Source organism: Eucyclogobius newberryi, unplaced genomic scaffold, assembly GCF_026437365.1.
Source record: "Eucyclogobius newberryi isolate DKJ021-1_F unplaced genomic scaffold, fEucNew1.0.hap1 SCAF_2, whole genome shotgun sequence".
Taxonomy (NCBI): domain Eukaryota; kingdom Metazoa; phylum Chordata; class Actinopteri; order Gobiiformes; family Gobiidae; genus Eucyclogobius; species Eucyclogobius newberryi.
In genome coordinates, this window is record NW_027315834.1 from 11,378,290 (window position 1) to 11,405,691 (window position 27,402).

General features: G+C 43.4%; 1 protein-coding gene across 1 annotated transcript; it reads right to left on the reverse strand.

The window, feature by feature from the left end:
• Positions 1-740: 740 nt before the first annotated feature.
• Positions 741-26,919, reverse strand: gtf3c4 (general transcription factor IIIC, polypeptide 4). The gene is made up of 6 exons (XM_072453481.1): positions 26,581-26,919; positions 20,147-21,727; positions 17,295-17,492; positions 14,000-14,130; positions 3,874-3,962; positions 741-962 (listed from the first exon to the last, which is right to left on the reverse strand). Exons 1-6 carry the CDS (start codon positions 26,887-26,889, stop codon positions 898-900), a joined length of 2,373 nt encoding a protein of 790 aa, XP_072309582.1. The 5' UTR covers positions 26,890-26,919; the 3' UTR covers positions 741-897.
• Positions 26,920-27,402: the final 483 nt, after the last annotated feature.

Sequence of the window (27,402 nt, forward strand, 5' to 3'; positions counted from 1 at the left end):
GCGTGCGGTATAGAAGCGTGTTTTACACTTAAGCTTTGAGCGAATGGGGTTTTAATTTTAGACCAAAAATAGTTTTACCGGTGTGAAAAACAATGATTAAAAAAAAGACTTCCCAGAGCCTTTGAGGTCGTTCTGAGGGATTGTTTGGTACGAAGACTTTATGGTGTCGTCCTCCACAGTTACAGTTAATTATTTGAGTTTCAGTTTGCTTTAATCTTTAGTTTGCATAGTTTGAGTCACATTTCCCGCGTCTGAACTTGATCAATCTCGACTTGGACCTGGTTTTAATCCCAAATAACAAAAGTATGTGGCGTTTCACCGTCTCCATGGAGATGTTTTCGTTTTGCCGTGGATGTTTCGGCGCGTGGCATTGCATCGCTCAAACTCCATGGAGACAAGTGGGTAGCGCCACCTTGTTTTCGGTTTTCATAACTAATAGAAAATGGAAAACTTGAATGCGATAGTTTGGAACATTAAAGGTGAAGTAAGAACATCGCCGTGGAAACAAGAGCAGGTGAAGGACACAGAAAAGTTACACAGTGCATCTTTAAACTGACTTAGTCCTGGTCGGATATTGTTAAAGGCAGTGTTTAGAGGTGACATTTTAATTCTGTTTTTGACCTGGTTTCAAACATGATTTTTGGACCTGGTTTAGTCTTGTCTTGTTTTCTAATCTTTTTAAAGCTTCTAGTATAAACTCTTGAGCTGTCGTGTTCTAGTGAGAATCGGGAAACGGGATGAAGAAAACAACTTTATTCTCATTTTCGATTGAAATATAAAAATTGAACAGGATAAAGTACAAAAGTGTTGAGCTGTGAGGTATTGGACGCAGCCTCGGGGCCACAGGTCCTGGAGGTCGCGGTGCAGCCCTGAGGTCCTTCTCCTGACCTCTGACCTTCAGATGAGAGGAGAGTCGCAGAGCGCACACGGAGCCTGGAGCATCTTCTGCACCCACGCCGGATCTGAACAAACGACACAAGAGTCAGAACAGATACAAGAGCGAGGAATTCAAAGAGAAGCACACGCGTTTGAATGATGAGCGAGCACACCGAGTTCCACTTTGTGACATCATTAAGTGATGCTCTTCTGTAATTTTAAAGCTCATGCATTCAACTGACTTGCCCTGAACGCAGTAGGCTAAATGTTGTTTGGTTGAAGATGTATTTTAGATTGTTCATGTTTATCTTATTTTGTTATTTACCAATGTGAGGCACTTTGGGTAGCTTGAGTTGTAAATATATACTTATGATATATAAATACATTTGTAATTGACACAGATATTGCCTTCATGAAGATGCTGCTCAACTTTGAATCTAGCAGCAATTGTTAGTAACCTCATTAGAATGCGGCAAACAGGAAGTTTAATAATAATTAAAACAATTGTTTATCATTTCGGAGGTTTCCAGTGAGTTATGGCAGGTTCATAACTTGTGTTTGGAAAAGCGCTGTAGACTGTAAGACTAATGTCTTATTTTAATTATATCAGACACTCAAAAGTTAAATTGCATTGTTGCATTATTCATTGCACACAAGTTACTATTGTAGCCACAGCTGCCCGGGGCAGACCGACTGAAGTGAGGCTGTAAATCTCCTCCATCGGCCGCTCTGACATCATGCATGAGCCGGGAGGGAGAAGAACAGTGTGCGAGGGTCCGAGCAGGGTTCGAGCCCCTCCTGCCCACTTTGTGTTTTTAAATATTTTTTATGACTTTTCTATCGGCTGGAGATGCCAGAGAAAAGCAGAAATATGAAAAGAGTGGACATTGTTTTTGGATTGTGAGCGACTGTCTTCGAGTGTCAAACTGCGTCCAATTTGATCCTCGCTATATTTAAGCAGCTTCCAGAAAAATATTTAGACTGACGACCACATTGAGCTGGACTTTGAGTGACGGCGCTTGGGACGGATATTTCTATTTATAGGATTTTTAAAAACTTTATTTACAGAATATAGTTTTCCCCCTTGTTTACCGATAATAACCACAATCCAGAAATGTCAACAAGTCTTTACCTTAAATGTGTGAATGTGGAGGTCTAAAGAGAGCGGTAAATTGTGGTTCAAATATAGATGGTAAGATGTTTAGCTGGCAGCTGTGGCGGCGCTGATGGTGACATGTGCCACAACAGCATGAGGCTTGTCACAAAGGAACGTGCTTGGAGGAGTGACCAGGACAGACACGGCTAATGCTAAAGCTACAGCTACAGCAGAGAAGGGTTTGAAAGGGCTTTAACTGCGGGGAAATAAAAGCTAGTGTGGAAAAACTGCTATTCTGTAACTAGTTTGCACGCATAAATAATCTGATTAGATGTAAATGTTTTGGTTGAAGTTCAAATCCAAGACAAATCTGAATGGACCGTAAAATGAAGACAAAAAGGTCAGAAATATCACTTTAAACCTGTGTTTGGAAGAGGACACTAGCCTAGACCAGGGCATTAACACAAGCAGCAGTACTTTTGAACATTTACAGGTTATCGTCCTCTACAGTCTGTGGTTCGCTGCTTTGAGCACGTTGTGGACATTTGTCTCTTTGTTGTTTTTAATAGTCTTAATTATGGATAAGACACTAAATATTCTAATGTTGTCTCGCGATATGATCTATTTTTTTATCTACTCGACTACAGAGCATTACCACACAACATAAAGTCTGGTTGTCTGCGATTAACTGTGTGTCCCTGCTTAAAGTGCCTATGACAGGTTTTTACAATTTGACTTTATTTGGTGTATTTATACCTGTTGTACATATAAATTATAGTTTTACACCAATCGAGTAGGTATTTGTGGGGAAAACGTTTAAAAATGTGTAGAAAATGACATCACACTAGGAACACTCATTCCAGTCAAAGTCGGTCGGAAAAAACTCATCTAATGTCAGTGTTTGCTGGGTAATTTCCTAGTGTGATGTCATCAATTACAAACAGGAAGTGAAATTATAAAACTTTAAGAGCATCAAATATGATCTGTCTGTGACTAAATAAAAAAAATACCATAATGTGGAATGATAATGAAAATAAAAGAAGAGTCCCATTGAGTTCAGTTACAGTTACCAAACCGAGAAACCATCCAGAGCTGGCAAGAATCCTAACAAGCCAAACCAAGACAGCTCAATCCAAAACATCACAGCGCTAATACATAAATAAATGTTGATAATCGTGATTATTCTGGTCACAATTGCAAAAAAAAGAATAATAATAATCGTGACAATTTTAGAAAGCAAAACTAAGCCTCTATAGCTCAAAAAAAATAGACTTAAATGTAAATAACTACTAATTAGGCTGTTTTTGTCACATTTTACTTTATGTTGTCTTTCAGAAAGCTTAATTTTTTACAGCCGATCACAAACTTGAGGAACAGTATCGTGTTCGAGAATGAAAAAGATTTCCCTGTTGTTTTGGTCACAGTCTCGATCATTGAGAATAATCATTAAATTGTGATGCCTTTTCTCACAATAATTATAACACTACAATTTCATATCGTGACATTCCTGGCTGTGGAATTCTCACCCGGATCATCGTCAACATTAACGACTTAAAAAGCGAGACAACCGCAGTCCAAACCGCATAACGTTTGCTCCATTGAGACAAAAGAAAAGTCTGAGCTCAAAACTCTAGAATCTACGAGATATTTCTGGTCACAATTTGACATATTCGACACTGCGAGGATTCACGCTCACGTTTTGGGAATGGAATAATTTTCGATAACATAATCAAATCCAAACAAATGAAATCAGACTAACGCTTGTAATGGCAGCAGTGTGATGTGATGAGTGAGAGAAATGGCACTCGTCAGGGGCAGATGTGGCTGTGGCGGCTCGACAGGCGCGGGTGACAGGAGGAGTGTGCGCGCCTGCCTCCAGGACGGGGCGACGCGGCTCTTACCCTCCGGCTCTGGCAGTCTGGAGACGCTATCCAGCAGGAGGCAGCTTCTGAACGTCAGCGCCTGGCAGGCCTGGTATGACAGCCCACACCTGGAGGAGAGGAAGAGGAGGAAGAGGAGGAAGAGGAGGAGGTGAGAGGTCCTGCGCGTACATCTGCACAGACGGGACTTCAAGCGAGCGGCGGTCAATTATGTCACCGAATGTCTGCAGTCGTCGGATTCGGGACAGGAACACGTCTGCTTTGTCCAAAACGGGACTAAATGGACTAAAAGCACAAGGTTTCACTCCGTTTTACTGAAGATGATAAACCAGTGGGAGAATGTTTGGAATCAAAAGTACGGCAGACAAATACAGAAGAGTAATGTTGGAGGAAGTACATTCAGTTTTGCTTTACTTAAAGTTTCGTATGACAGGTTTATATGGTCTGATTTTGACTTTACAAGTATTGTATTTATACTTGTTGTACATATAAATTATAGTTTTACACCAATCAAATAGGTATTTCAGGAGAAAACGTAAAAAAAATTCTGTAGAGAATTACAGGAAGTGACATCACACTAGAGACACTCAAGACACATTTTATGGATAATTTACACAAAGAAAAAACTTTGACTCTAAACATTATTTCAACAAAATATATCATATATTTTAGTATATAAATATATATACCTCATTTTTTTTTTTTTTAAATGTGACATTAGATGAGTTTTTGCCCTGTGTTTGCTGGGTATACTCCAAGTGTGATGTAATCTATTACAAACAGGAAGTGAAACTGTAAACCAAAAAAATGTGCTATTCTGGAATGATTTTTTTTATTTTAATTTTAGCAACATTTAAAAAATCTTAACTGCATTTTATTTCAATGAGTCGTCCGACCCGTCATGTGCACTTTCACTACCAATTAAAAAACAGAACCTTAAACACCCGACTACCTAAACCGTGCTGGCGTAGCATTATTGCCAGGGATTGGGTGGCTTTTTAAAACTAATGTCCACAGTTTACTTTTGGATAATCTGCACTGTCCGTTAATTCATAATAAATATAATAATCCTTAATTCCTGTGACAAATCTTTATATTCAAAGCCATCTGCGCTCTCTGTGTGAGAGCAAAGAGTCTGCGTTGCTAAAGGAGCACTACTTTCACAAACACGGTAGAAAATAGACTCGCGCTGTATAGTTCTCGAGTTTTGGGAGGTTTTTCTGACATTCTTGCGCAGGTTTGGTCGCTGAAGTTAAGTTCTGAAGGTTCTGAGCGCTCGCGTGAGGCCTCGCTGTGTACTGAGAACCTGTGGCCATAGCAACTTGGCTGCGGAAGCGAAGCGAGACGTGGCCTGGTCAGTGCTTTGACGGGAGACCTCAGTGGAGTGACTATGTGTCCTTGTGCAAGACACTTCACTGTCTGCACGGTTTATCCTGCATTTAACTGCTTGAATAAAGCTAACTGTAACTTATTTTTTCTTTTTTAATATTTTGGCCTGTAGGCTTTATAAGACAGGAAAGACGGCGTGAAATGTGGATGAGAGAGAAGGGAGGACATGCAGTAAATAGTCGGAGTCGGGATTTGAACTCACGGGACTGCATACGTGTGCTAAGCCTTAAACACTTCACCACCGGGCAGCACTAAATGTAACTTGTCTGTGGTGAATTCTATTTGCTGGGTATAAAAACTATGTCTAATTAAAAATAATATTGCCCTTTTGGAGGAAGATTTAGAACATCAAATGTGTCACGTCTATAACTTGTATGTAAATGACCTCAAAAAGAGACAGAAACGGGTATATAGTAATAATTATGCTATTTTGTTGTTCGTTTTATGGTGAATTTATGTTTAGTGCAACTCTTACTTCACAACAGCAGACATTTAAAGACATTTAGCACATTCCTGATGATTAAAATATGATCTGAAGATTGTCATCAAGAAAAACTGAGATAAGAGAAGATTCTGTCAATATCACCCACCCCCTACGTCCAACAGCTTTAACACACAAAACCAACTTCAAGCCAGATTATTCTCTTGTATGCAACGTTTTCTGAAGTGATTCTAGTTCTTGTCACGAGGTCAATAGTGAGTTTGTTCTTCTCCAAGAAAGTTGGAAATGGTTATAGGAACTAAGCAAAATCTTCAATTAGATCAAATGAAAAAGACACACTAAAACTAAGGCCCATAACCCTGTCTGAGTGACCGCAGAGGCCCAGGCCCCTCCTGAGGTGCTCCTGAGCCGCTCCAGGTCCACAGACAGAGCAGGTGTTTGAACAGAGTGCAGTGTGGGTAAATATCAGGAGCAGCCCCTGATTGTGCCGACGGGAGGGCAAATAATGTGTCTGAGGCATTAGGATTCTGCTCATGCCACGACACGAGCGCAGTCTGGAGCAGAGAGCACCCGAAAAGAGAGCACCCCAGAGTAGGAGAGAGGAAAGAGTTAGTGAGGAAAGTAACTATTTGAACACCCTGCAATTTTGCAAGAGGTCTTACATTTTTATCGTAAGAGCATTTCCACTGTGAGAGACGGAATCTAAAAAAATAAAATCCAGAAATCACATTGTATGATTTTTAAACTATTCATTTGTAAGTTATTGCTGCAAATAAGTATTTGAACTGACAATCAGCAATAATTCAAGACATGTTAGTCAGCCTTTTAAAAGTCCACCTTTGCTCCACTTATTCATCTAAATTAGTTATTTTATTACTTGGTTTACGGATTTTTAAATGAAATATATTGAACAAGCAAACAAAATATAAATATAAAATTAATTTAAATTTCAAAATATTTTCTTTCTTCATAAAGCATTAATATTATAATTCAAGGAAATTTGGCGACAGGCAGGAAAAAATATAAATAAACATAAACATTATAATTTCTTATCATTGTTTAAAAGATGATATTGAACTGAACTGTAGTATAAATGATTTTTCAATTTTCGAAATAAATAAATTGATTGTTTCCTCAACAAAATAGCTTTTATTCAAAACTATTTTTTTGTTTGACATTTCTTTACAGCCAAAATTCCTATTTTTCATGGAATGTTAATAAGTGTCTCAATTTACTTCTTCCTCTTCTTATTTTGCCCGACTTGATTTCTGTTCCTGACGGCTGTTTTTTTGCCAGAATTCAAACAATCTGAGCAGATTGGGCCATACTGTTCCCTCAGATCTGAGAGTTCTTGGCTATCAACTAGTTTGTCACTGCCACTGCCACAATGAGAAAAGGATCAAACTGCTGCGTGACTCCTGCAAGAAATGGACAATACCAGTACCGAATAGCATGATAACAAGGTCCCTGGGCCGAGAACTTCGTCCGCAACTTTGGGACTTCGCGTCTCGCCGACACTGGTTTCTAGCGGCGGTGAAAGGCGACAGCGCCGGTCTGGATGTGCATTCTGGCTACGACCTGAGATGGAAACGCTGATTCCGGTGTTCGCCGCGCTGTGGATATTACGGTGTAACACCACGGCGAGCGCGGACTCAATCATCCACATCGGTGAGCAGCAGCACGCACGGGCACTTTAGAGAACTATCGGACTAGTGAACCCTCGGACTAGTGAACTTTCGGACTTGCGAGCCTTCGGACTTGCGAGCCTTCGGACTTGCGAGCCTTCGGACTTGCGAGCCTTCGGACTTGCGAGCCTTCGGACTTGCGAGCCTTCGGACTTGCGAGCCTTCGGACTAGCGGGCCTTCGGACTTGCGAGCCTTCGGACTTGCGAGCCTTCGGACTTGCGAGCCTTCGGACTTGCGAGCCTTCGGACTTGCGAGCCTTCGGACTTGCGAGCCTTCGGACTTGCGGGCCTTCGGACTTGCGGGCCTTCGGACTTGCGGGCCTTCGGACTAGCGGGCCTTCGGACTTGCGGGCCTTCGGACTTGCGGGCCTTCGGACTTGCGGGCCTTCGGACTTGCGGGCCTTCGGACTTGCGGGCCTTCGGACTAGCGAGCCTTCGGACTTGCGAGCCTTCGGACTTGCGAGCCTTCGGACTTGCGGGCCTTCGGACTTGCGGGCCTTCGGACTTGCGAGCCTTCGGACTTGCGAGCCTTCGGACTAGCGGGCCTTCGGACTTGCGGGCCTTCGGACTTGCGAGCCTTCGGACTTGCGGGCCTTCGGACTTGCGGGCCTTCGGACTTGCGGGCCTTCGGACTTGCGGGCCTTCGGACTTGCGGGCCTTCGGACTTGCGAGCCTTCGGACTTGCGAGCCTTCGGACTTGCGAGCCTTGGGACTTGCGAACCCTCGGACTTGCGGGCCTTCGGACTTGCGGGCCTTCGGACTTGCGGGCCTTCGGACTTGCGGGCCTTCGGACTTGCGGGCCTTCGGACTTGCGAGCCTTCGGACTTGCGAGCCTTCGGACTTGCGAGCCTTCGGACTTGCGAACCCTCGGACTTGCGAGCCTTCGGACTTGCGAGCCTTCGGACTTGCGAGCCTTCGGACTTGCGAGCCTTCGGACTTGCGAGCCTTCGGACTTGCGGGCCTTCGGACTTGCGGGCCTTCGGACTTGCGGGCAGCCACCAGATTGTTGGCATGGTTTTCGCGGCGCTTTTATTTTTTGACTTAATACCGTAAACCAAGTAATAAAATTACAGCACTGGAAAGGGCAAAGGGCAAGCAGCTCGGTGAAAAAACATCAACTGTTGGAGCAATTGTAAGAAAATGGAAGAAGCTAAAGAAGACTGTAAATCTCCCTCAGACTGGGGCTCCATGCAAGACCTCACCTCATGGGGTCTCAATGATGGTAAGAAAGGTGAGGAATCAGCCCAGAACAACGGGAGGAGCTGGTCAATGACCTGAAGAGAGCTGAGACCACAGTTTCTAAGGTTACTATCAGTGATACACTACGCTGTCATGGTTAAATCATGCATCACACAGAAGGTTCCCCTGCTTAAGTCTGCATATGTCCAGGCCCGTCTGAAGTTTGCCAATGACCATCTGTATGATCTAGAGGAGTCATGGGAGAAAGTCATGGGGTCAGATGAGATCAAAAGAGAACTCGCCGTGTTTGGAGGATGAAGAAGGATGAGTACCATCCCAAGAACACCGTCCCTACAGTGAAGCATGCGGGTGGAAACATCATGCTTTTGGGTGTTTTTCGAGTGAATGAAGAGAGAGTGAATGGGGACATGTACTGTGAGATTTTGGATAACAATCTCCTTTCCTTCAGTCAGAGCATTGAAGATGGGACGTGGCTGGGTCTTAAAACATGATAATGACCCAAAGTGCACAGCCAGAATAACCAAGGACAACCTGACAGATCTAGAGATGATCTGTGTGGAGGAGCTGGCCAAAAACCCTTCTGCAGTGTGTGCAAACCTGGTCAAGAACAACAGGAAACCTTTGACAAAGGCTTCTGTACCAAATACTAACATTTATTTTCTCAGGTGTTCAAATACTTATTTGCAGCAATAACATACAAATAAATTATTTAAAAATATTTCAATGTGATTTCTGTATATATTTTTTTCTCTCACAGTGGAAATGCACCTACGATGGAAATTTAATAACCATCCATAAAGTCAAAGTGGGAGCAATTGCAAAATCGCAGCAGTGAGAGGAGTGAAAAGAGTGAGAGGAGTGAGAGAAGTGAGAGGAGAGAGATGAATGAGAGGAGAGAGATGAATGAGAGGAGTGAGAGGAGAGAGACGAATGAGAGGAGAGAGATGAATGAGAGGAGAGAGAGGAGTGAGAGGAGAGAGACGAGTGAGAGGAGAGAGACGAGTGAGAGGAGAGAGAGGAGTGAGAGGAGAGAGAGGAGTGAGAGGAGTGAGAGGAGAGAGACGAGTGAGAGGAGAGAGACGAGTGAGAGGAGTGAGAGGAGAGAGAGGAGAGAGAGGAGTGAGAGGAGTGAGAGGAGAGAGAGGAGAGAGATGAATGAGAGGAGAGAGACGAGTGAGAGGAGAGAGGAGAGAGATGAATGAGAGGAGAGAGAGGAGAGAGAGGAGAGAGAGGAGAGATATGAATGAGAGGAGAGAGACGAGTGAGAGGAGTGAGAGGAGAGAGAGGAGAGAGATGAATGAGAGGAGAGAGAGGATTGAGAGGAGAGAGAGGAGTGAGGAGTGAGAGGAGTGAGATGAACGAGAGGAGTGAGAGGAGTGAGAGGAGTGAGAGGAGAGAGATGAATGAGAGGAGAGAGGAGTGAGAGGAGAGAGAGGAGAGATATGAATGAGAGGAGAGAGACGAGTGAGAGGAGTGAGAGGAGAGAGAGGAGAGAGATGAATGAGAGGAGAGAGAGGAGTGAGAGGAGTGAGAGGAGTGAGATGAACGAGAGGAGAGAGAGGAGAGAGAGGAGTGAGAGGAGTGAGAGGAGAGAGATGAATGAGATGAGTGAGAGGAGAGAGAGGAGAGAGATGAATGAGAGGAGAGAGAGGAGTGAGAGGAGAGAGAGGAGTGAGGAGTGAGAGGAGAGAGAGGAGAGAGATGAATGAGAGGAGAGAGAGGAGTGAGAGGAGTGAGAGGAGAGAGAGGAGAGAGATGAATGAGAGGAGAGAGAGGAGTGAGAGGAGAGAGATGAATGAGAGGAGAGAGAGGAGTGAGAGGAGTGAGAGGAGTGAGAGGAGAGAGAGGAGAGAGAGGAGTGAGAGGAGTGAGAGGAGAGAGAGGAGAGAGATGAATGAGAGGAGAGAGACGAGTGAGAGGAGAGAGAGGAGAGAGATGAATGAGAGGAGAGAGAGGAGTGAGAGGAGAGAGAGGAGAGATATGAATGAGAGGAGAGAGACGAGTGAGAGGAGTGAGAGGAGAGAGAGGAGAGAGATGAATGAGAGGAGAGAGAGGAGTGAGAGGAGTGAGAGGAGTGAGATGAACGAGAGGAGAGAGAGGAGAGAGAGGAATGAGAGGAGTGAGAGGAGTGAGAGGAGAGAGAGGAGAGATATGAATGAGAGGAGTGAGAGGAGTGAGAGGAGTGAGAGGAGAGAGAGGAGAGATATGAATGAGAGGAGTGAGAGGAGAGAGACGAATGAGAGGAGAGAGATGAATGAGAGGAGTGAGAGGAGAGAGACGAATGAGAGGAGAGAGATGAATGAGAGGAGAGAGAGGAGTGAGAGGAGAGAGACGAGTGAGAGGAGAGAGACGAGTGAGAGGAGAGAGAGGAGTGAGAGGAGAGAGAGGAGTGAGAGGAGTGAGAGGAGAGAGACGAGTGAGAGGAGAGAGACGAGTGAGAGGAGTGAGAGGAGAGAGAGGAGAGAGAGGAGTGAGAGGAGTGAGAGGAGAGAGAGGAGAGAGATGAATGAGAGGAGAGAGACGAGTGAGAGGAGAGAGGAGAGAGATGAATGAGAGGAGAGAGAGGAGAGAGAGGAGAGATATGAATGAGAGGAGAGAGACGAGTGAGAGGAGTGAGAGGAGAGAGAGGAGAGAGATGAATGAGAGGAGAGAGAGGATTGAGAGGAGAGAGAGGAGTGAGGAGTGAGAGGAGTGAGATGAACGAGAGGAGTGAGAGGAGTGAGAGGAGAGAGATGAATGAGATGAGTGAGAGGAGTGAGAGGAGAGAGATGAATGAGAGGAGAGAGAGGAGTGAGAGGAGAGAGAGGAGAGATATGAATGAGAGGAGAGAGACGAGTGAGAGGAGTGAGAGGAGAGAGAGGAGAGAGATGAATGAGAGGAGAGAGAGGAGTGAGAGGAGTGAGAGGAGTGAGATGAACGAGAGGAGAGAGAGGAGAGAGAGGAGTGAGAGGAGTGAGAGGAGAGAGATGAATGAGATGAGTGAGAGGAGTGAGAGGAGAGAGATGAATGAGAGGAGAGAGAGGAGTGAGGAGTGAGAGGAGAGAGAGGAGAGAGATGAATGAGAGGAGAGAGAGGAGTGAGAGGAGTGAGAGGAGAGAGAGGAGAGAGATGAATGAGAGGAGAGAGAGGAGTGAGAGGAGAGAGATGAATGAGAGGAGAGAGAGGAGTGAGAGGAGTGAGAGGAGAGAGAGGAGAGAGATGAATGAGAGGAGAGAGACGAGTGAGAGGAGAGAGAGGAGAGAGATGAATGAGAGGAGAGAGAGGAGTGAGAGGAGAGAGAGGAGAGATATGAATGAGAGGAGAGAGACGAGTGAGAGGAGTGAGAGGAGAGAGAGGAGAGAGATGAATGAGAGGAGAGAGAGGAGTGAGAGGAGTGAGAGGAGTGAGATGAACGAGAGGAGAGAGAGGAGAGAGAGGAATGAGAGGAGTGAGAGGAGTGAGAGGAGTGAGAGGAGAGAGAGGAGAGATATGAATGAGAGGAGAGAGACGAGTGAGAGGAGTGAGAGGAGAGAGAGGAGAGAGATGAATGAGAGGAGAGAGAGGAGTGAGAGGAGTGAGAGGAGAGAGAGGAATGAGAGGAGTGAGAGGAGTGAGAGGAGTGAGAGGAGAGAGACGAGTGAGAGGAGTGAGAGGAGAGAGAGGAGAAAGATGAGTGAGAGGAGTGAGAGGAGTGAGAGGAGTGAGAGGAGAGAGAGGAGAAAGATGAGTGAGAGGAGTGAGAGGAGAGAGAGGAGTGAGAGGAGTGAGAGGAGTGAGAGGAGAGAGAGGAGTGAGAGGAATGAGAGGAGAGAGATGAGAAAGATGAGTGAGAGGAGAGAGAGGAGAAAGAGGAGTGAGAGGAGTGAGAGGAGAGAGAGGAGAGAGACGAGTGAGAGGAGTGAGAGGAGAGAGAGGAGAAAGATGAGTGAGAGGAGTGAGAGGAGTGAGAGGAGTGAGAGGAGAGAGATGAATGAGATGAGTGAGAGGAGTGAGAGGAGAGAGATGAATGAGAGGAGAGAGAGGAGTGAGAGGAGAGAGAGGAGAGATATGAATGAGAGGAGAGAGACGAGTGAGAGGAGTGAGAGGAGAGAGAGGAGAGAGATGAATGAGAGGAGAGAGAGGAGTGAGAGGAGTGAGAGGAGTGAGATGAACGAGAGGAGAGAGAGGAGAGAGAGGAGTGAGAGGAGTGAGAGGAGAGAGATGAATGAGATGAGTGAGAGGAGTGAGAGGAGAGAGATGAATGAGAGGAGAGAGAGGAGTGAGGAGTGAGAGGAGAGAGAGGAGAGAGATGAATGAGAGGAGAGAGAGGAGTGAGAGGAGTGAGAGGAGAGAGAGGAGAGAGATGAATGAGAGGAGAGAGAGGAGTGAGAGGAGAGAGATGAATGAGAGGAGAGAGAGGAGTGAGAGGAGTGAGAGGAGAGAGAGGAGAGAGAGGAGTGAGAGGAGTGAGAGGAGAGAGAGGAGAGAGATGAATGAGAGGAGAGAGAGGAGTGAGAGGAGAGAGAGGAGAGATATGAATGAGAGGAGAGAGACGAGTGAGAGGAGTGAGAGGAGAGAGAGGAGAGAGATGAATGAGAGGAGAGAGATGAATGAGAGGAGAGAGAGGAGTGAGAGGAGTGAGAGGAGTGAGATGAACGAGAGGAGAGAGAGGAGAGAGAGGAATGAGAGGAGTGAGAGGAGTGAGAGGAGAGAGAGGAGAGATATGAATGAGAGGAGAGAGACGAGTGAGAGGAGTGAGAGGAGAGAGAGGAGAGAGATGAATGAGAGGAGAGAGAGGAGTGAGAGGAGTGAGAGGAGAGAGAGGAATGAGAGGAGTGAGAGGAGTGAGAGGAGAGAGAGGAGAGAGACGAGTGAGAGGAGTGAGAGGAGAGAGAGGAGAAAGATGAGTGAGAGGAGTGAGAGGAGTGAGAGGAGAGAGAGGAGAAAGATGAGTGAGAGGAGTGAGAGGAGAGAGAGGAGTGAGAGGAGTGAGAGGAGTGAGAGGAGAGAGAGGAGTGAGAGGAATGAGAGGAGAGAGATGAGAAAGATGAGTGAGAGGAGAGAGAGGAGAAAGAGGAGTGAGAGGAGTGAGAGGAGTGAGAGGAGTGAGAGGAGAGAGAGGAGAGAGACGAGTGAGAGGAGTGAGAGGAGAGAGAGGAGAAAGATGAGTGAGAGGAGTGAGAGGAGTGAGAGGAGTGAGAGGAGAGAGAGGAGAAAGATGAGTGAGAGGAGTGAGAGGAGAGAGAGGAGTGAGAGGAGTGAGAGGAGTGAGAGGAGAGAGAGGAGTGAGAGGAATGAGAGGAGAGAGATGAGAAAGATGAGTGAGAGGAGAGAGAGGAGAAAGAGGAGTGAGAGGAGAGAGAGGAGTGAGAGGAGTGAGAGGAGTGAGAGGAGTGAGAGGAGTGAGAGGAATGAGAGGAGAGAGATGAGAAAGATGAGTGAGAGGAGTGAGAGGAGTGAGAGGAGAGAGTACCTGGGCCACACGTGTCCGTTGGCACACGTGGCCTGCTTGCAGTGGTCAAAGGGAAGCCCCTCGTCACACAGGCTGCAGCGCTCCTGAAACTTTTGCTTGTTCAGTTTATTCTTCAAGTGGCCAATCAGAACCTGGAGAAGGAGAAACAAGTAGTGAGTAAAACCACAACACAAATGATGATTGTTAATAAAGTTTTTCTAGTCTCATTATTTACATTTAATTTATTTTTTATTTTTTTTTTAGCAAATTGGGGATTTTTATTGTTATTTGTTTTTTCTTCGTGGTACAATATTTGAGCTGTCGACAGTGAAATAAATAACTTATTCGTCTATTTACAGATACTAAATACTAAAACTACTTAAGTATTTCACTCACCCATTTAACCCATCTCTTTTGATTTTTTTTATAAAATACAATTATGTAAGAGTTTATGGGGATTATCCAGCTTTTGGGTTATCGTGTCAGTGGCAAAAACTAGTTTCAATATTATCGTTTGTGATATTTTTTATATTGCACTTTTGTGACAACAAAAACTACAGTGAAAAACATCTCAGATTAAACTATGGTGTTTACAGCTCTGTAAAATAGATACATTTATGCCACAAACTACATTTACCAAACCTAAATTATATAGTATTATAGTATTGTCGGTGTAATCCCTCATTCGTCCAGGCGTGTTCCATAGTAGAAAAAGCTTCAGTTGTAGTCATCTGGACTCAGTTAGAAAAAAATATATTAAATATTTAATATTTAAATATTTTTTCTAACTGAGTCCAGATGACTACAACTGAAGCTTTTTCTACTATTATAGTATAGTATTATAATAGCAATTTTAATCTCACACGCAGAGTACCCACTGTAAATAATGTTTATTCGCGTTTATTTTTTAATAACTGTATAAATCGGTTTACTAGTATACTGCCAAATATAACTATTATGTTTTTGTTTTAATGATAGATGCTAAAATAACCCTCCTGAAACATTATTGAAGATGCAAAATGTACTACACAGAACATCTAAAATTTAAATACAATTCAATGCTACCTTTCTTTTAAATCTTAAGTTCCGCCTGACAAGTGCTCGCGTACCCCTTTTTGTTAAGGGAGTGTCTACAGAGCCACGGCCCGCGGCAGAACCTGCTAGGCTATTTCATGCCGCGGCTCCTGAAACTGCTGGGCTATTTGACCGCGCCAGGTTAAGGTTAAGGTTAAGGTTAAGGTTAGGGTTAGGGTTAGGGTTAGCCATGAGGCTATTTTACCGCGCCGCGGCTCTGTAGCCACGGCCTTTTGTTAAACACTGTACAGGATTCAGAATAAGCGGTATGGCATCGCATAATGCGATGCAATTTCTCTCAAATGCGATGCATTCGTCAGAAAAAAGTGTTTGTATCGCGCCTTTTGCGATACAAAAATGTGTGTTCAATTGTAAAACCAAAACGCCTAAAAGTACTGATCACTCGTCAATCAATTGCCAACAACGGCATGACACATGTAGGACGCTGTGTTGTCATGACAAGTCCCGCTGCTGTCTCAGATCGCGCGTCTGAAAGCGGGAGGAGCCCGTGTGGTAAAGTTAGCGTCATATTCACAGATTCGGACTTCCGAGGTCAATAGCTCCTAAACGCAAAAGTCTGCAGATCATTCACATGCCAAAATACTCATATTTACACTGCCAAGTGACTACAATCGCGTTCTTAAAAATCAGATGCGTATTTTGGGCGCAGTGAATTACACTGCTCCGAATGTGCAACCGGAGCCGAGACGAGTACTTGGGGACCGTCATCAAATGTGCAGCTGGAGCCGAGACGAGAGTACTTAGGGACCGTCATCAAATAGCAAAACGAAAAATGGAAACGTTTTATAGCTGGAATGGAACATCAAATAGAGCGGTACAATTTGAATAACACAATAAATACACCATGATGGACACCACAGCAACTTTTATTTTTCCATCAGAAGCTAATACATATTTTTTGTAATTGTAAAGACAATTAATATGACAATTAATGAGACTCCTGCTAATAGTCATCTGATTGATGATGATATGGAAGAAAGTTGTAAATAAGGCCATCTGACTTGGTGTTAATTAAAGGTGGTATGGATGATTTTTTTCAGCAAATTTTGTATCATATTTCCTCGTGGCGTGGATAAATCATTTGTCCTGCCACGTATCAATCATAAAACGCACCTACCGCTCACCTGCAGCCGCGTCAGGCTCGTCCCCACATTTCCGCGTGCCTAAGCGCATGGATCTATCATAATATAGTTCCCTCAGTGTACGGGGCAAAATGAAGACGGAGAAAGACAGTTCGAGCTGACGCAGAAGTGGACAGAAATCTACGGGAGACGAGCGATGCGATGCCCTCCGTTGTGCTAATAAACAAACGCACGCGTGTGTTGTATCAGTCCGCACGGGGGAGTGCGCATGCGCACTTCCGCCTGCGTTCTCAAATCGCCGAAGAAACGTCCATACCGCCTTTAATTAACAAATTTTATTTGCAAGTTTTCTGTTTTTATTTTGATTTTTTTTTTAAGTGTTTAAAAGTGAATTTGTTAAGTTGTTGTTTTTTTTAAATAGAATGTTTACAAATACATTTGAAATAAATAATCTTGTTACATCAATGGAAAATATTGATTGTTAGTCACTTTCGTGTTTTGCTAAGCAGCACTGCTATACAAGTGAAAATCCTTAATCTGAGCCCTGCTGTATTAAGTAAGTGCTCCAATCACGTTAATATTGCACCTTTTTTTGCCACCTGTGGCACAGACACAAGAAAAGGAGTTTGCAAAGCTTGACTGTGGTGCATAACGAGAAGTTTATTGAAAGTCCCGAGCTTTATAGTGCCAGTGAAATGGGTGTAAATTGTGGTGTGGGATCGTGTACCGTTACTACAAGATATTGTATTTATTATTTTATGTGTCAAGCCTCCAATCTGTCAAAGCAGATCATTCAGGCTCTTGTCTGTCCCGGGAGGAGCTTTGTCAGATTCACCTCAAACATGCGATCCTGCATGTACGCCAAATAATATGATGTATTTTTTTATTTCTTATTTAGCAATATTATTTTCTCAATCTATGAACCGCTATGTGTTCTTAATAAAGATTTTATGGAATTTAAGTATGTCCAATGATCTTTTGTTGATTTGTCTGAAAATATCTGAATAAACTTAGCTAGTGTTTAGTCTACAGTTGGCACATTCAGTTTTAGTTCAGTTCACAAAAAGACAAGATGACACACACACAAACAAACAAACAAACAAACAAACAAACAAAAAGACAAACAAACAAACACTGACCTCTGCATCTCGGTCACGGTTCTGCGTGCTCAGGTACTGCAGCAGGCCACAGGTGGGGATGCCGGTGTTCTGGGTGATTAGGGGATTGAGGTAGACCACCCCCAGGACCTTCTTGATGTTCTCCCTCATCAGATGGGTCTCCACCGAATTGATCCAAGCCTGGACCTCTGACATGTGCTCCTCCAGGTCCTCCTCCTTCTGTCCGTGGCAACAATTAGCAGTTAGTTCGATCGTTGGGGCCGCCTGAACACGGGCTATATGTGGTACGTGCGCCAAAAGGATCGATAAATGACTTTTAGGGCGGCCCGAGTCTGAGATGTGACAAAACACATAATTATTTCTTCTAGTGTGTATCAGAATGTGAAAAACTTTTATATTTAATAACTATGCTGAATATAGCAAAAATCATAGTTGCGATTTGATTTGACATTTTCTACCAGTAAATATAAATCCATACATGTTTACAAGATCAGTGGTCAGGCGAAATTAACAAAAGGTGTTATTGAGGTTTAATTATTAGACAAATTTGAAATGGCTGTAAAAATTAATCCCAAAAGTACAGAGATATTACCTGAGCATTCTTTGAAAATTTGCAACACAAACTTCTTTCCATTTTTATTTTTAATTGGCTCTTTTTGTTGATATCTTGATGTCAATATTTAAGCATTCATAATTTTTCCTTGATGTATTAAATGTACTCCCAATCAGCAAGTATTTCAATTAATCAGAGTCAGACAATTATTTCCATTACACATTATGCCTTTTTAAATGTCGACCAAATAAATAAAAAAATAAGAATAAGATAAGATATTTTATTATTATTATTATTATTATTATTATTATTATTATTATTATTATTATTATTATTATTATTATTATTATTATTGTTATTATTATTATTATTATTATTATTAGGCCCGAGCGCCACAAGCTGGCGAGAGGCCTATTAATCTCGTAAGGCCGTGCGAAGCACGGCTGCGAAAGTGCGCACGTAGTGCGCACGAAATCGAGCGCGAAGCGCTCGCCCACTTCCAAACACTCACTAACGCACTCCTCCACTCATGCACGCCCCGTGCATACTAATTAGTTGTAGGAAAATGGAACATTACCGTTGTAAACGGGCGAAGCCCGTGCAAAAGTTCGCACTAAACGAGCACTTTACATTGGGATGACGACCGCGAAGCGGTCGTCATCCCCATATAAAGCACTCATTTGCCCTAAGTAGCTCACGAATACGTTCCCCATCTCTTGCATGTTCCGTGCATATAAGCATGTAATGCAAAAATTGAACATTATTACTGTATAGAGGGCCAAAAACACAAAGTGGGCGGAGCCCACTCAAAATTATCGAAAGTACCCGTCAGTGACCAGGGACCCACACCATGAGGTAGGAAAGCGCGAGCGCTTTCCGAAAATGTATAGTTTATGATATTTGAAAAATGGGAAACATTGTTTTCGCATCGGAATATTATTCTTTCTTTCTTTCTTTCTTTCTTTCTTCTTCTCGGGACCAACCCCCCTATTTTTCACCCAGTGAACATTGACGAAAAGTCACAAAAAATTGCACACCTCTAAAAATCGTGCCTCTCTACATTCTGGCTATTTCCCTTTTCTAAAATAAAAAAAATTGGCGCGTCAGCGCCACCAAATGTACCAAAAATGCATTGAGAGATGGGAAATGACCCAAAAAAAATCTGATCGTAGAATCATGAAATTTGGCGCAGAGGTAGATGGTGACAAGAGAAGTAAAAAATATTATTACGGCAATGCCGTCCGCCCAACCAAATGTCGGCCATATTGCTTCAAAAATGGCTAAACATGACTTCGGAGTTTTTCCAAACGTCGTACTTTTACGAACTCCTCCCAGGGCGTTGGCCCTAAAAAGCTGAAATTTGGTGAAAATGCTACTGAGGAGTGGGACATCAAAAGTTATCCAAATTACATTGATACCTCTCACGGTCTCTGAGCGGCGAAGCCGCAAACTGTAGCTAGAATTTCAGAAATCTCCCATATTTAAAATTTCTGCCGTTTGCGCAGATAAAGTCCGAATTGCGTCAAATTAGAATCAGTTGTTAAACTCTTTGCCCTAAACCTACTTGAAGTGAAATAAATTCATTTGGCGCCACAGCGCCCCCTACAGATTTTATATGGAGGTTAAATGTTTAGTTTTGCGAAATTATATGAAATTTGACACACAACTCAATTTTAGCATCCCCATCAAAAAAGTCAATGACTCATGTCATAATTGTTATGGCGTTGCCGTAACGATGACCGAAACCTTTCATGTTTACACTTTAGACTTTCACAAACTCCTCCCAGGGCGTTAGCCCTATTAACCTGAAATTTGGTGAGACTCATCTTCAGGACCATCAAAAGTTATCCACATTTTCATTCAAAGAGTCACGGTGTCTGTGCGGCAAAGCCGCACATTTTGCCAAGAATTCAAAATAAAATAGCTTTTTGATGGTAAAACAAAGGGGAGAAGATGTGACAGCGTCACAGATTCAGCAGTAGGCGTAATAAAAGGACAATTGGGGCTCCTCTTGCGGCGTGGCGGCGGCGTGGCGGCGGCGTGGCGAGGGCCGATCATTGCCGCTTGCGGCTATATTTATTATTATTATTATTATTATTACATTTTTGTTGTTGTTCTGTTGTTTTTGTTGTTCTATGTTTAAAAGAAAATAAATGAGGTAATTCTAAAAGTATATTTCCGATCACAAATACAAAAACAAAAATTTTGCAGTGAAAAAACTCATAGTAAAAAGACTTCAATCTAAAAAGGTCATCACTCCTGGATGAAAGATGGATTACACCAATTTACTCTTATCAGTATTAAATAAAACACAGCTCACCTTTAGTAAGATTTTCCCATTGACCGTTGGATTCACTTTTTCCCTCGGTCCCTCCTTTTCTCCTTTCATCTGCACGTCTTCTTCTCCTTCCGCGGCCTCGTTCACCTCGTCTGGGGTCGGCCTTTTCCTGACCTCCTCCACCGCAGGTTTCCATCTCAAGCCGAACTTTGGCTTCTGGAGTGACAGGTAAAAAATCCGCACCAAAAACAGTTTCAATTTCCACAAGTACGTCAGATCTTCCTCCTGGATCCTTCTATCCAGTTCTTGCTGTAAAGCTGTAGGAATTTGTTTTTCCTGCAGTATTTGCAACCGGACAATATCAAGGAGGTCGGCCATTTTGTACAAATTTTGCACGGAGGAGTCGAGTAACATTTTGGCAGCAATTTTTGCCGATTTCATTGTCATAAAGTGAACCTGGTATGTCCTCTCGACTGGATGAAAACCGCTAGACGGGACTATTCCTTGAGTGCTAGCGATAGCCATGTAAGCTCCGTTGTGGCTAATCGCTAACCCGTGCACTCGTCTTCCCGTCATAGTCTCCGGTCGAACCATGTCCTCCTGCTTGAAAAACAAACTCTTCTCTGAAAACGTCGGCGTCAATCGCTTTATCCAGCCGTCCGATGAACAGGTGTAAATTGCGACGGGTTGTTGGCAGACCGCTAGCGAAACTATCGGCAGGGAATACAGTCCTGCTACGTGGGAGTTCTGGATGTTTAGCCCGGCGTTCGAAATCATCAGCAGACACCAGAAAACGTAGCAGCCGCGCGACGCTACGATGAGGCTGCAGCTGGCGTTAAGCACCGGGTGGATCATGGGGACGCATTTGATGTTTTTCACCGCAATTTGGTCCGTTTCTTTCCAGAGAACGATGGGGTGACGCAACGTGAAGTAGCCTTTTATTCCCGTTAAGCTAACCGGCATGATCTTTACCGGTCCGGCTTGGCTTCCTACAAGTAGTCCGCTCATTCTCCGGTTTTCGCTTTCATATTCCCACCAAGCCAAGTCACTCGGACGATCTACCTCGGACTCTAAAATGTCGTAAAATTCAACGTCCTCTTCATTGGTCAACGGTAGAGCGAATTTCCACAAAACGAGATCGCCATTTTCCATCAAAACGCCTAGCAATAAGACTTCCGTGTCCTCGCAGATGTTGTTGGGAAGCACTTGTTTGGTGGTGTAGATGCTGGACCACTCCATTCTCACTGGCGTTTGCATACTGAATCTCCGCCGCAGTTCGTCAAAGTTGAGTATGCTAGCTTGTGCGGGAGCGTTGTCCTTCCTCGTGTAGTTTCGTTTTTTTAGCCTCGCGCCGTACTTCTTGCCGAGGTCGACTAGAAGGTTCCACTCGAGATGTTTGTGGCTTTGGTGAACGGTGAGTCTGTGGTCGAACGTCAGGCAAGCGAGCAGACAGCACCCACTAGTGTCACAGCCCAGCGGAGACCAGCTCATGTATTTTACTCCTCTGGGTATTTGTATCTTTGGGTTCATGACTGTGTTGGCAAGATAAGCCTGTTTGATAGCAGGGTTCTTGTGCACAGAGAACATCCTGAAAGCGTCTTCCTGCTTCTTTGGAGGTCCCACCTGAGGGATATAAAAAAAAATACTGGTATGAATTGATTGAGCAACACAAGCTACAGACAGAACCAGATCTGGGTGACTAGGGACTAGGGCTCTACTCAAATTATTATCGATACAGCAAAACATCGTGACGGACTTCTTGGCATATACAGCTGCGTATTGGGATGTTTAAACAATATAAATTCATTATAAATTGCCAAATGATACACTTAATCTGCCGACTGCTACATTAGACGTTCACAGCTGTTGATCAAGCAGAGATAACTTCAGCCATTATGTCCTCTAAAAGCTCAACTTGTGTCCTAGACCCCATTCCAAGCAGACTCCTCAAAGACATTCTTCCCCTAATTATAGACCCTATTCTTAATATAATAAATACTTCACTCGAAAGTGGCTATGTTCCACAGTCCTTCAAACATGCAGTCATTAAACCTCTTCTGAAAAAGCCTAATCTAGATCCCGACCTATTGGTAAACTACAGACCTATTTCAAATCTTCCCTTTGTCTCTAAAATCCTTGAAAAAGTTGTAGTAAAACAGCTTTGTCGCCACCTGCAGGACAATAACTTATTTGAAGTTTTCCAGTCAGGGTTCAGAGCCCACCACAGCACTGAAACTGCACTAGTTAAAGTCACAAATGATTTGTTATTAGCCGCTGACGATGGACTGGTCTCAATCCTGGTTCTGTTGGACCTCAGCGCAGCGTTTGACACCATTGACCACAACATTCTACTGCAGAGGTTAGAATGTGATGTAGGTGTTGGAGGAACAGCCCTCAGCTGGTTTAAATCCTATCTATCTGATAGGTTCCAATTTGTTAATGTAAACCAGAGCTCCTCACCAAGCTCTAAAGTAATTTACGGTGTGCCACAGGGTTCAGTACTCGGTCCAATTCTGTTTACTCTTTATATGCTACCATTAGGCAACATTATCAGAAAGCATGACATTAACTTCCACTGCTATGCAGACGACACTCAGCTGTATTTATCAATGAAACCTGATCAGAGCGATCAAGTAGACAGACTTAGTACTTGTGTGAAGGAGATAAAAACCTGGATGACACTAAACTACCTGCTTCTTAACCCTGAAAAAACCGAGGTCATTGTGCTTGGCCCTAAGCATCTACGAGACGCTCTATCTGAGCAGATAGTCACACTGGACAATGTCAGTGTAGCCTCCAGTTCTACTGTAAGAAACCTTGGAGTCTTATTTGACCAGGAGCTCTCATTTAAAGCTCATATAAATCAAGCTTGTAAAACAGCCTATTTCCATTTGCGCAACATCGCCAAAATCAGAAGAATCCTGCCTAAAAGTGATGCCGAAAAACTTATCCATGCATTTGTAACGACTAGATTAGACTACTGTAACTCCCTGCTTGCAGCGTGTCCTAAAAGCTCCATAAAAAGCTTTCAACTGGTTCAAAATGCAGCAGCAAGATTACTAACAGGAACAAAAAGAAGAGAGCACATTACGCCAGTGCTGAAGTCTCTTCACTGGCTCCCCGTCGAGTCCAGAATCAAATTCAAAATTCTACTCTTGACCTACAAAGCCATAAATGACATGGCCCCATCCTACCTCAAAGATGCTATAGAACCATATCATCCAAACAGAGCTCTTCGCTCTCAGAATGCCGGCCTTCTGGTGGTGCCAAGAGTCTCTAAAAGTACTGTAGGAGGTAGAGCGTTTAGCTACCAAGCTCCTGTGTTATGGAATCAGCTCCCGACCCATGTTAAATATGCTGACACAGTCTCTTCATTTAAGTCCAGGCTTAAAACGTTCCTCTTCGAAATCGCTTATGGTCAGAGTAGTTAGGAACAGAAAGATAAACCCACAGCTTCAGCTACGCTGCCCTAGGAGTAACTGTGCTGGGGGAAGTATGACAGCTTGAGCACTATCCTCTTCTTCTTCTGACTACTTATGCTATCAAACAATATTTATTTTTTGATTCCACTTGCAAACTGTTCACCGCCTTCTTTTCTTTCTCTCACTCCTGAGGACCTGTGGACCCAGATGCCCCTCCCCTGGTGAAGTGGTCCCTGCCCTGTGTGGACGGTCCCTCATCTGCCTGAAGAGTGGCTCCAGTTCGCCTCAGTCGGTCCCTCTTCTGCCTGAAGAGTGGGTCCAGCTCGCCTCCGACGGTCCCTCTTCTGCCTGAAGAGTGGGTCCAGCTCGACTCAGACGGTCCCTCATCTGCCTGAAGAGTGGGTCCAGCTCCAGTCTCCTCGTGTCCGTCTGTCCGTCTGTGAGAGTCGGATCTCTCCTTCACTGGAACTCCTCCAGGTTTCTACGCTTTTTTCCCAAAGAGGTTTTTTTTGTAGTTTTTCCTGGCCGAGAAGGAGAGTCTAAGGACAGAGGACCCTGGGACATCGTCCCTCGCCACCACAGACATTGTCTGACTCCATCGCCACCACAGACATTGTCTGACTCCATCGCCACCACAGACATTGTTGATTCATTTCTCCCTGTGGCCCTCAGAGGCAACTGTTGTTGTGATTTTGGGCCTTACAAAAATAAATTGATTTGATTTGATTTGATTAGGTCTGGGCTGAAAAGGTGACTGATTCATGGGATAATTGTATTCTGATAACACTTAGGAGGATTTTTTCTTTATTTATTCCATTTTCTCCACTTTCTTATTAAGAAAACGTTCAAGCTACTTGATCTGTTGTACCGGTACATAAAAATAGAGCTGTAACACTCTTATTTGCAGTCAAATCAATCATTCTGATAAGCATGTTCTCCAAATCCACAAGTAAAAAAATACCCTAAAACGAAATAAAAAAATAATAGGACCAGTCCCTTAAACTATTTTTTTGTTAATTTACCTTCAGCTTTTAAAAGAGAATTGTCAAAACCCAACAGATGCTCATTTTAGTGTCAATCAGCCGATCCCTCAGCTTTACTCATTCAAATATTTAACAAAATCTAGGCGGGATTTAAAATCTGATTTCCTCTGTGCAGAGCCCTTATGATTACAGTAAAACAGACATCAGAGTCCAATCTTTTGCGCTCCAGAGGGTTCAGGAGCTTCAGTTTTAAATGGGGATAATGTTTTCAGGCATTTTTGGAAAAAATAGGCCCCAAGCTTAAGGGGTTAAGGACATTGTGAACATGAAATTCCAATGCATTTTGTAATTCGACATCCTTTAAAACTGATATTAAACATTTACCAAAATGTTGTTCTGAGTATATCTATGTATCAGGATTTATGTAACTTCACAAACTCCAGAGAATTCATCAGGTTTAACATTTGTGAATTCACCTTTTAGATATGTAATGTAATCAAAAGGAAAAAGTGTCTCTTGCCCTCTGTCTGAGGTTATGAAATCAAATTTTACAACGTGAACAGAACCTATTGCATTAGGACTTGAACCATTAGTGGAGTAGGACTGGACCAATCACAAAACAGCATTTGGGTTCAGGCGCAAGCCGGAAGCACCCAAATAAATCAAAACAAATGGGCGATTCAGCCTATTTCAGAAGAAACCAGATTATTTTGCCTTTCCATATTGTATGTGTAGCACTTAATTCAGAGTGCTACGAATGTATCAATCCAGCGTGAGACAGAGTACCATGTACCATGACAAAACAATACTGTATTTAGATTTACCTTGAAGATTTACCTTACAGAGGTTGACAAATAAGAAAAGTGGATGGGGAAAATGTCTGTGTTTGAGAATAAAGTGCATTTAACAGTAAATCTCCATGTCACAATATAACAATTTCACCAAAACAAGCATCAAAAAGCAGATTGTCGCAGGGATCAGATCACCATATTGCCCATTAATTACATACAGAAGAATGACTTTGCAAACTATTTTGTTTTTAGTTCGTCACAGTCCTAATTTATGATTTAATTGTAAGGTCGAATAATGGAAGAAGCGTTGCCTGAGCTCTGAGCCCGTTCTTCACTGACATGTGAGGCATGACGCAGAAGCAGAGAGCATAGTGCATCATGCCAGACAGATTATTACATTTCCATGTAATCGAATTAGAAATGTGTCTTTCTTATTAAAGGATTAATAAGGTTTAAAATGGACAATGTTCTAAAATGCTTTCTCATAAAGTGGTGTAACACTGAAATAACAAGCCCTGGTATAAAATATGTAACTGATGGCTTTAACCCAACTGTGCCCGTCTGTCACTGTGCTTAGCTGGCTGCATAATTAAGCCACTCCTGGTACTTTTTGCGCCAAGTTGCATTTTGGAGAGCGAAGCGTTTAGCCACACGCTCGAGCAGCTGGGAACAGGCGAACCACAGCAGAAACATTTGTTCTGGATTACATGCCTCTCTTTTTTGTCCACAACTTTTGTATTTCTACATTTAAATATTCTCCTTTACATTATTTAGGTTAAATTAAAAAAGCAGTGCACAAGAGCCTAGTAACAGCCAAGCACCCAATTTAATATTGATTTGGCAGACATCAGCAGGGATTAAGTCCTGATTTAGTGTGCTATATTGGTTGGCATCTGTTATCAAATTTACAAGGGCCACTACATTTTAATAATAGACATTTTAAAAAGCCCTATGCCTTTAACAAAATCTGCTTTATGGATGTGAGTTTTGGAGAATAGTTCTAACACAAAGTCCTGCCCTAAATGATGACAGATTGTATAGTTATTTTTCATTCAGGTGTGTCATCAATGCGTAGCTATAATTACGCCTTTTCTATTGTTGTGGGGCAAATGTGCTTCTTGAACATTGTATTGTGTCAACTACAGTGTCATTAATCTACAGTTGTTACCGTTAACGGCCCAGTTAACAGCAGTGTTTACATGATTTGAACTATATTCAGCCGCAGATTCACGGGGCTCAATCACCGCACGGTTCTCCCCGTGTGTCCGCGGGACAGTTACCTGCAGCCGGTGCTCGTCCACGCTCACGGGGATGGAGGTGCGGTGCAGGTTGAGCTGATCTTTGGAGCTGTGGATGTCACAGCGCAGCTCGATCACGCTCAGGGAGTAGCAGGTGGATACGGCGAGCCTGTGGTCCTGGGACCAAAGCAGAGGCTGTAACCCGCACACGGGCGACAGCAATGAGACCACGGGATCCCGGAGCTTAGGCACACCCTCTGGCTCCGTCCCGGTCTCTTCATCTGACTCCGGCTCGGTTTTAATCACAACATTACTGGGAAGAGCAGAGGCTGTCAGCCCCTCAGCCGCCATGTTTGTGTCCGCGGAGGAAGTGCGTCAGGAGGCGGGGCAACAAGGGGCGGGACTTCCTCCCTGCTTACGCTCTAAATACATGTTAGTTTTTCCTTCTTACATTTTATGCCGCTTTCATACATATAATAATAAATCTGTCCAGTAAAAATAACATAATTAAAAATGTTTTTAAAAAATAGTTCCCATGTTTCATGTATGAGCCAAAGGCCTCCTCCTCATCATCATCATCAAGTCAGACAGATCTGCTTTCAATGGAAGCACTGACATAGGCATAAGCATCCATACTATAGAGCTTGAGAAGGACCACCCACTTCCACTTCAATTTCCCATATTTTGCCCCTTAAACTTAAAAATAAAAAAATAAGACCTATAATTTAATTTGAATTTGTTTCTGAAACGTATAAACAGCCAAGACAATTTGCAACATGTTACAGTTTAAATGGGTTTTCATGGATTGAATGAATGGAATTAAATATCACACAAGCACATGTCCCGATGGCCTCCGTCATGCCA

Bases quoted from the DNA above. Each gene is read 5' to 3' on its own strand.
- gtf3c4 (XM_072453481.1), bottom strand. From the start codon at position 26,889: ATGGCGGCTGAGGGGCTGACAGCCTCTGCTCTTCCCAGTAATGTTGTG. The intron at 3,963-13,999 runs GTACTCTCTCCT...CCTCTCCTCCAG, and splicing joins AACGGACACGTGTGGCCCAG to GTGTGGGCTGTCATACCAGG. The intron at 963-3,873 runs GTAAGAGCCGCG...TCGTTTGTTCAG, and splicing joins CAGACTGCCAGAGCCGGAGG to ATCCGGCGTGGGTGCAGAAG.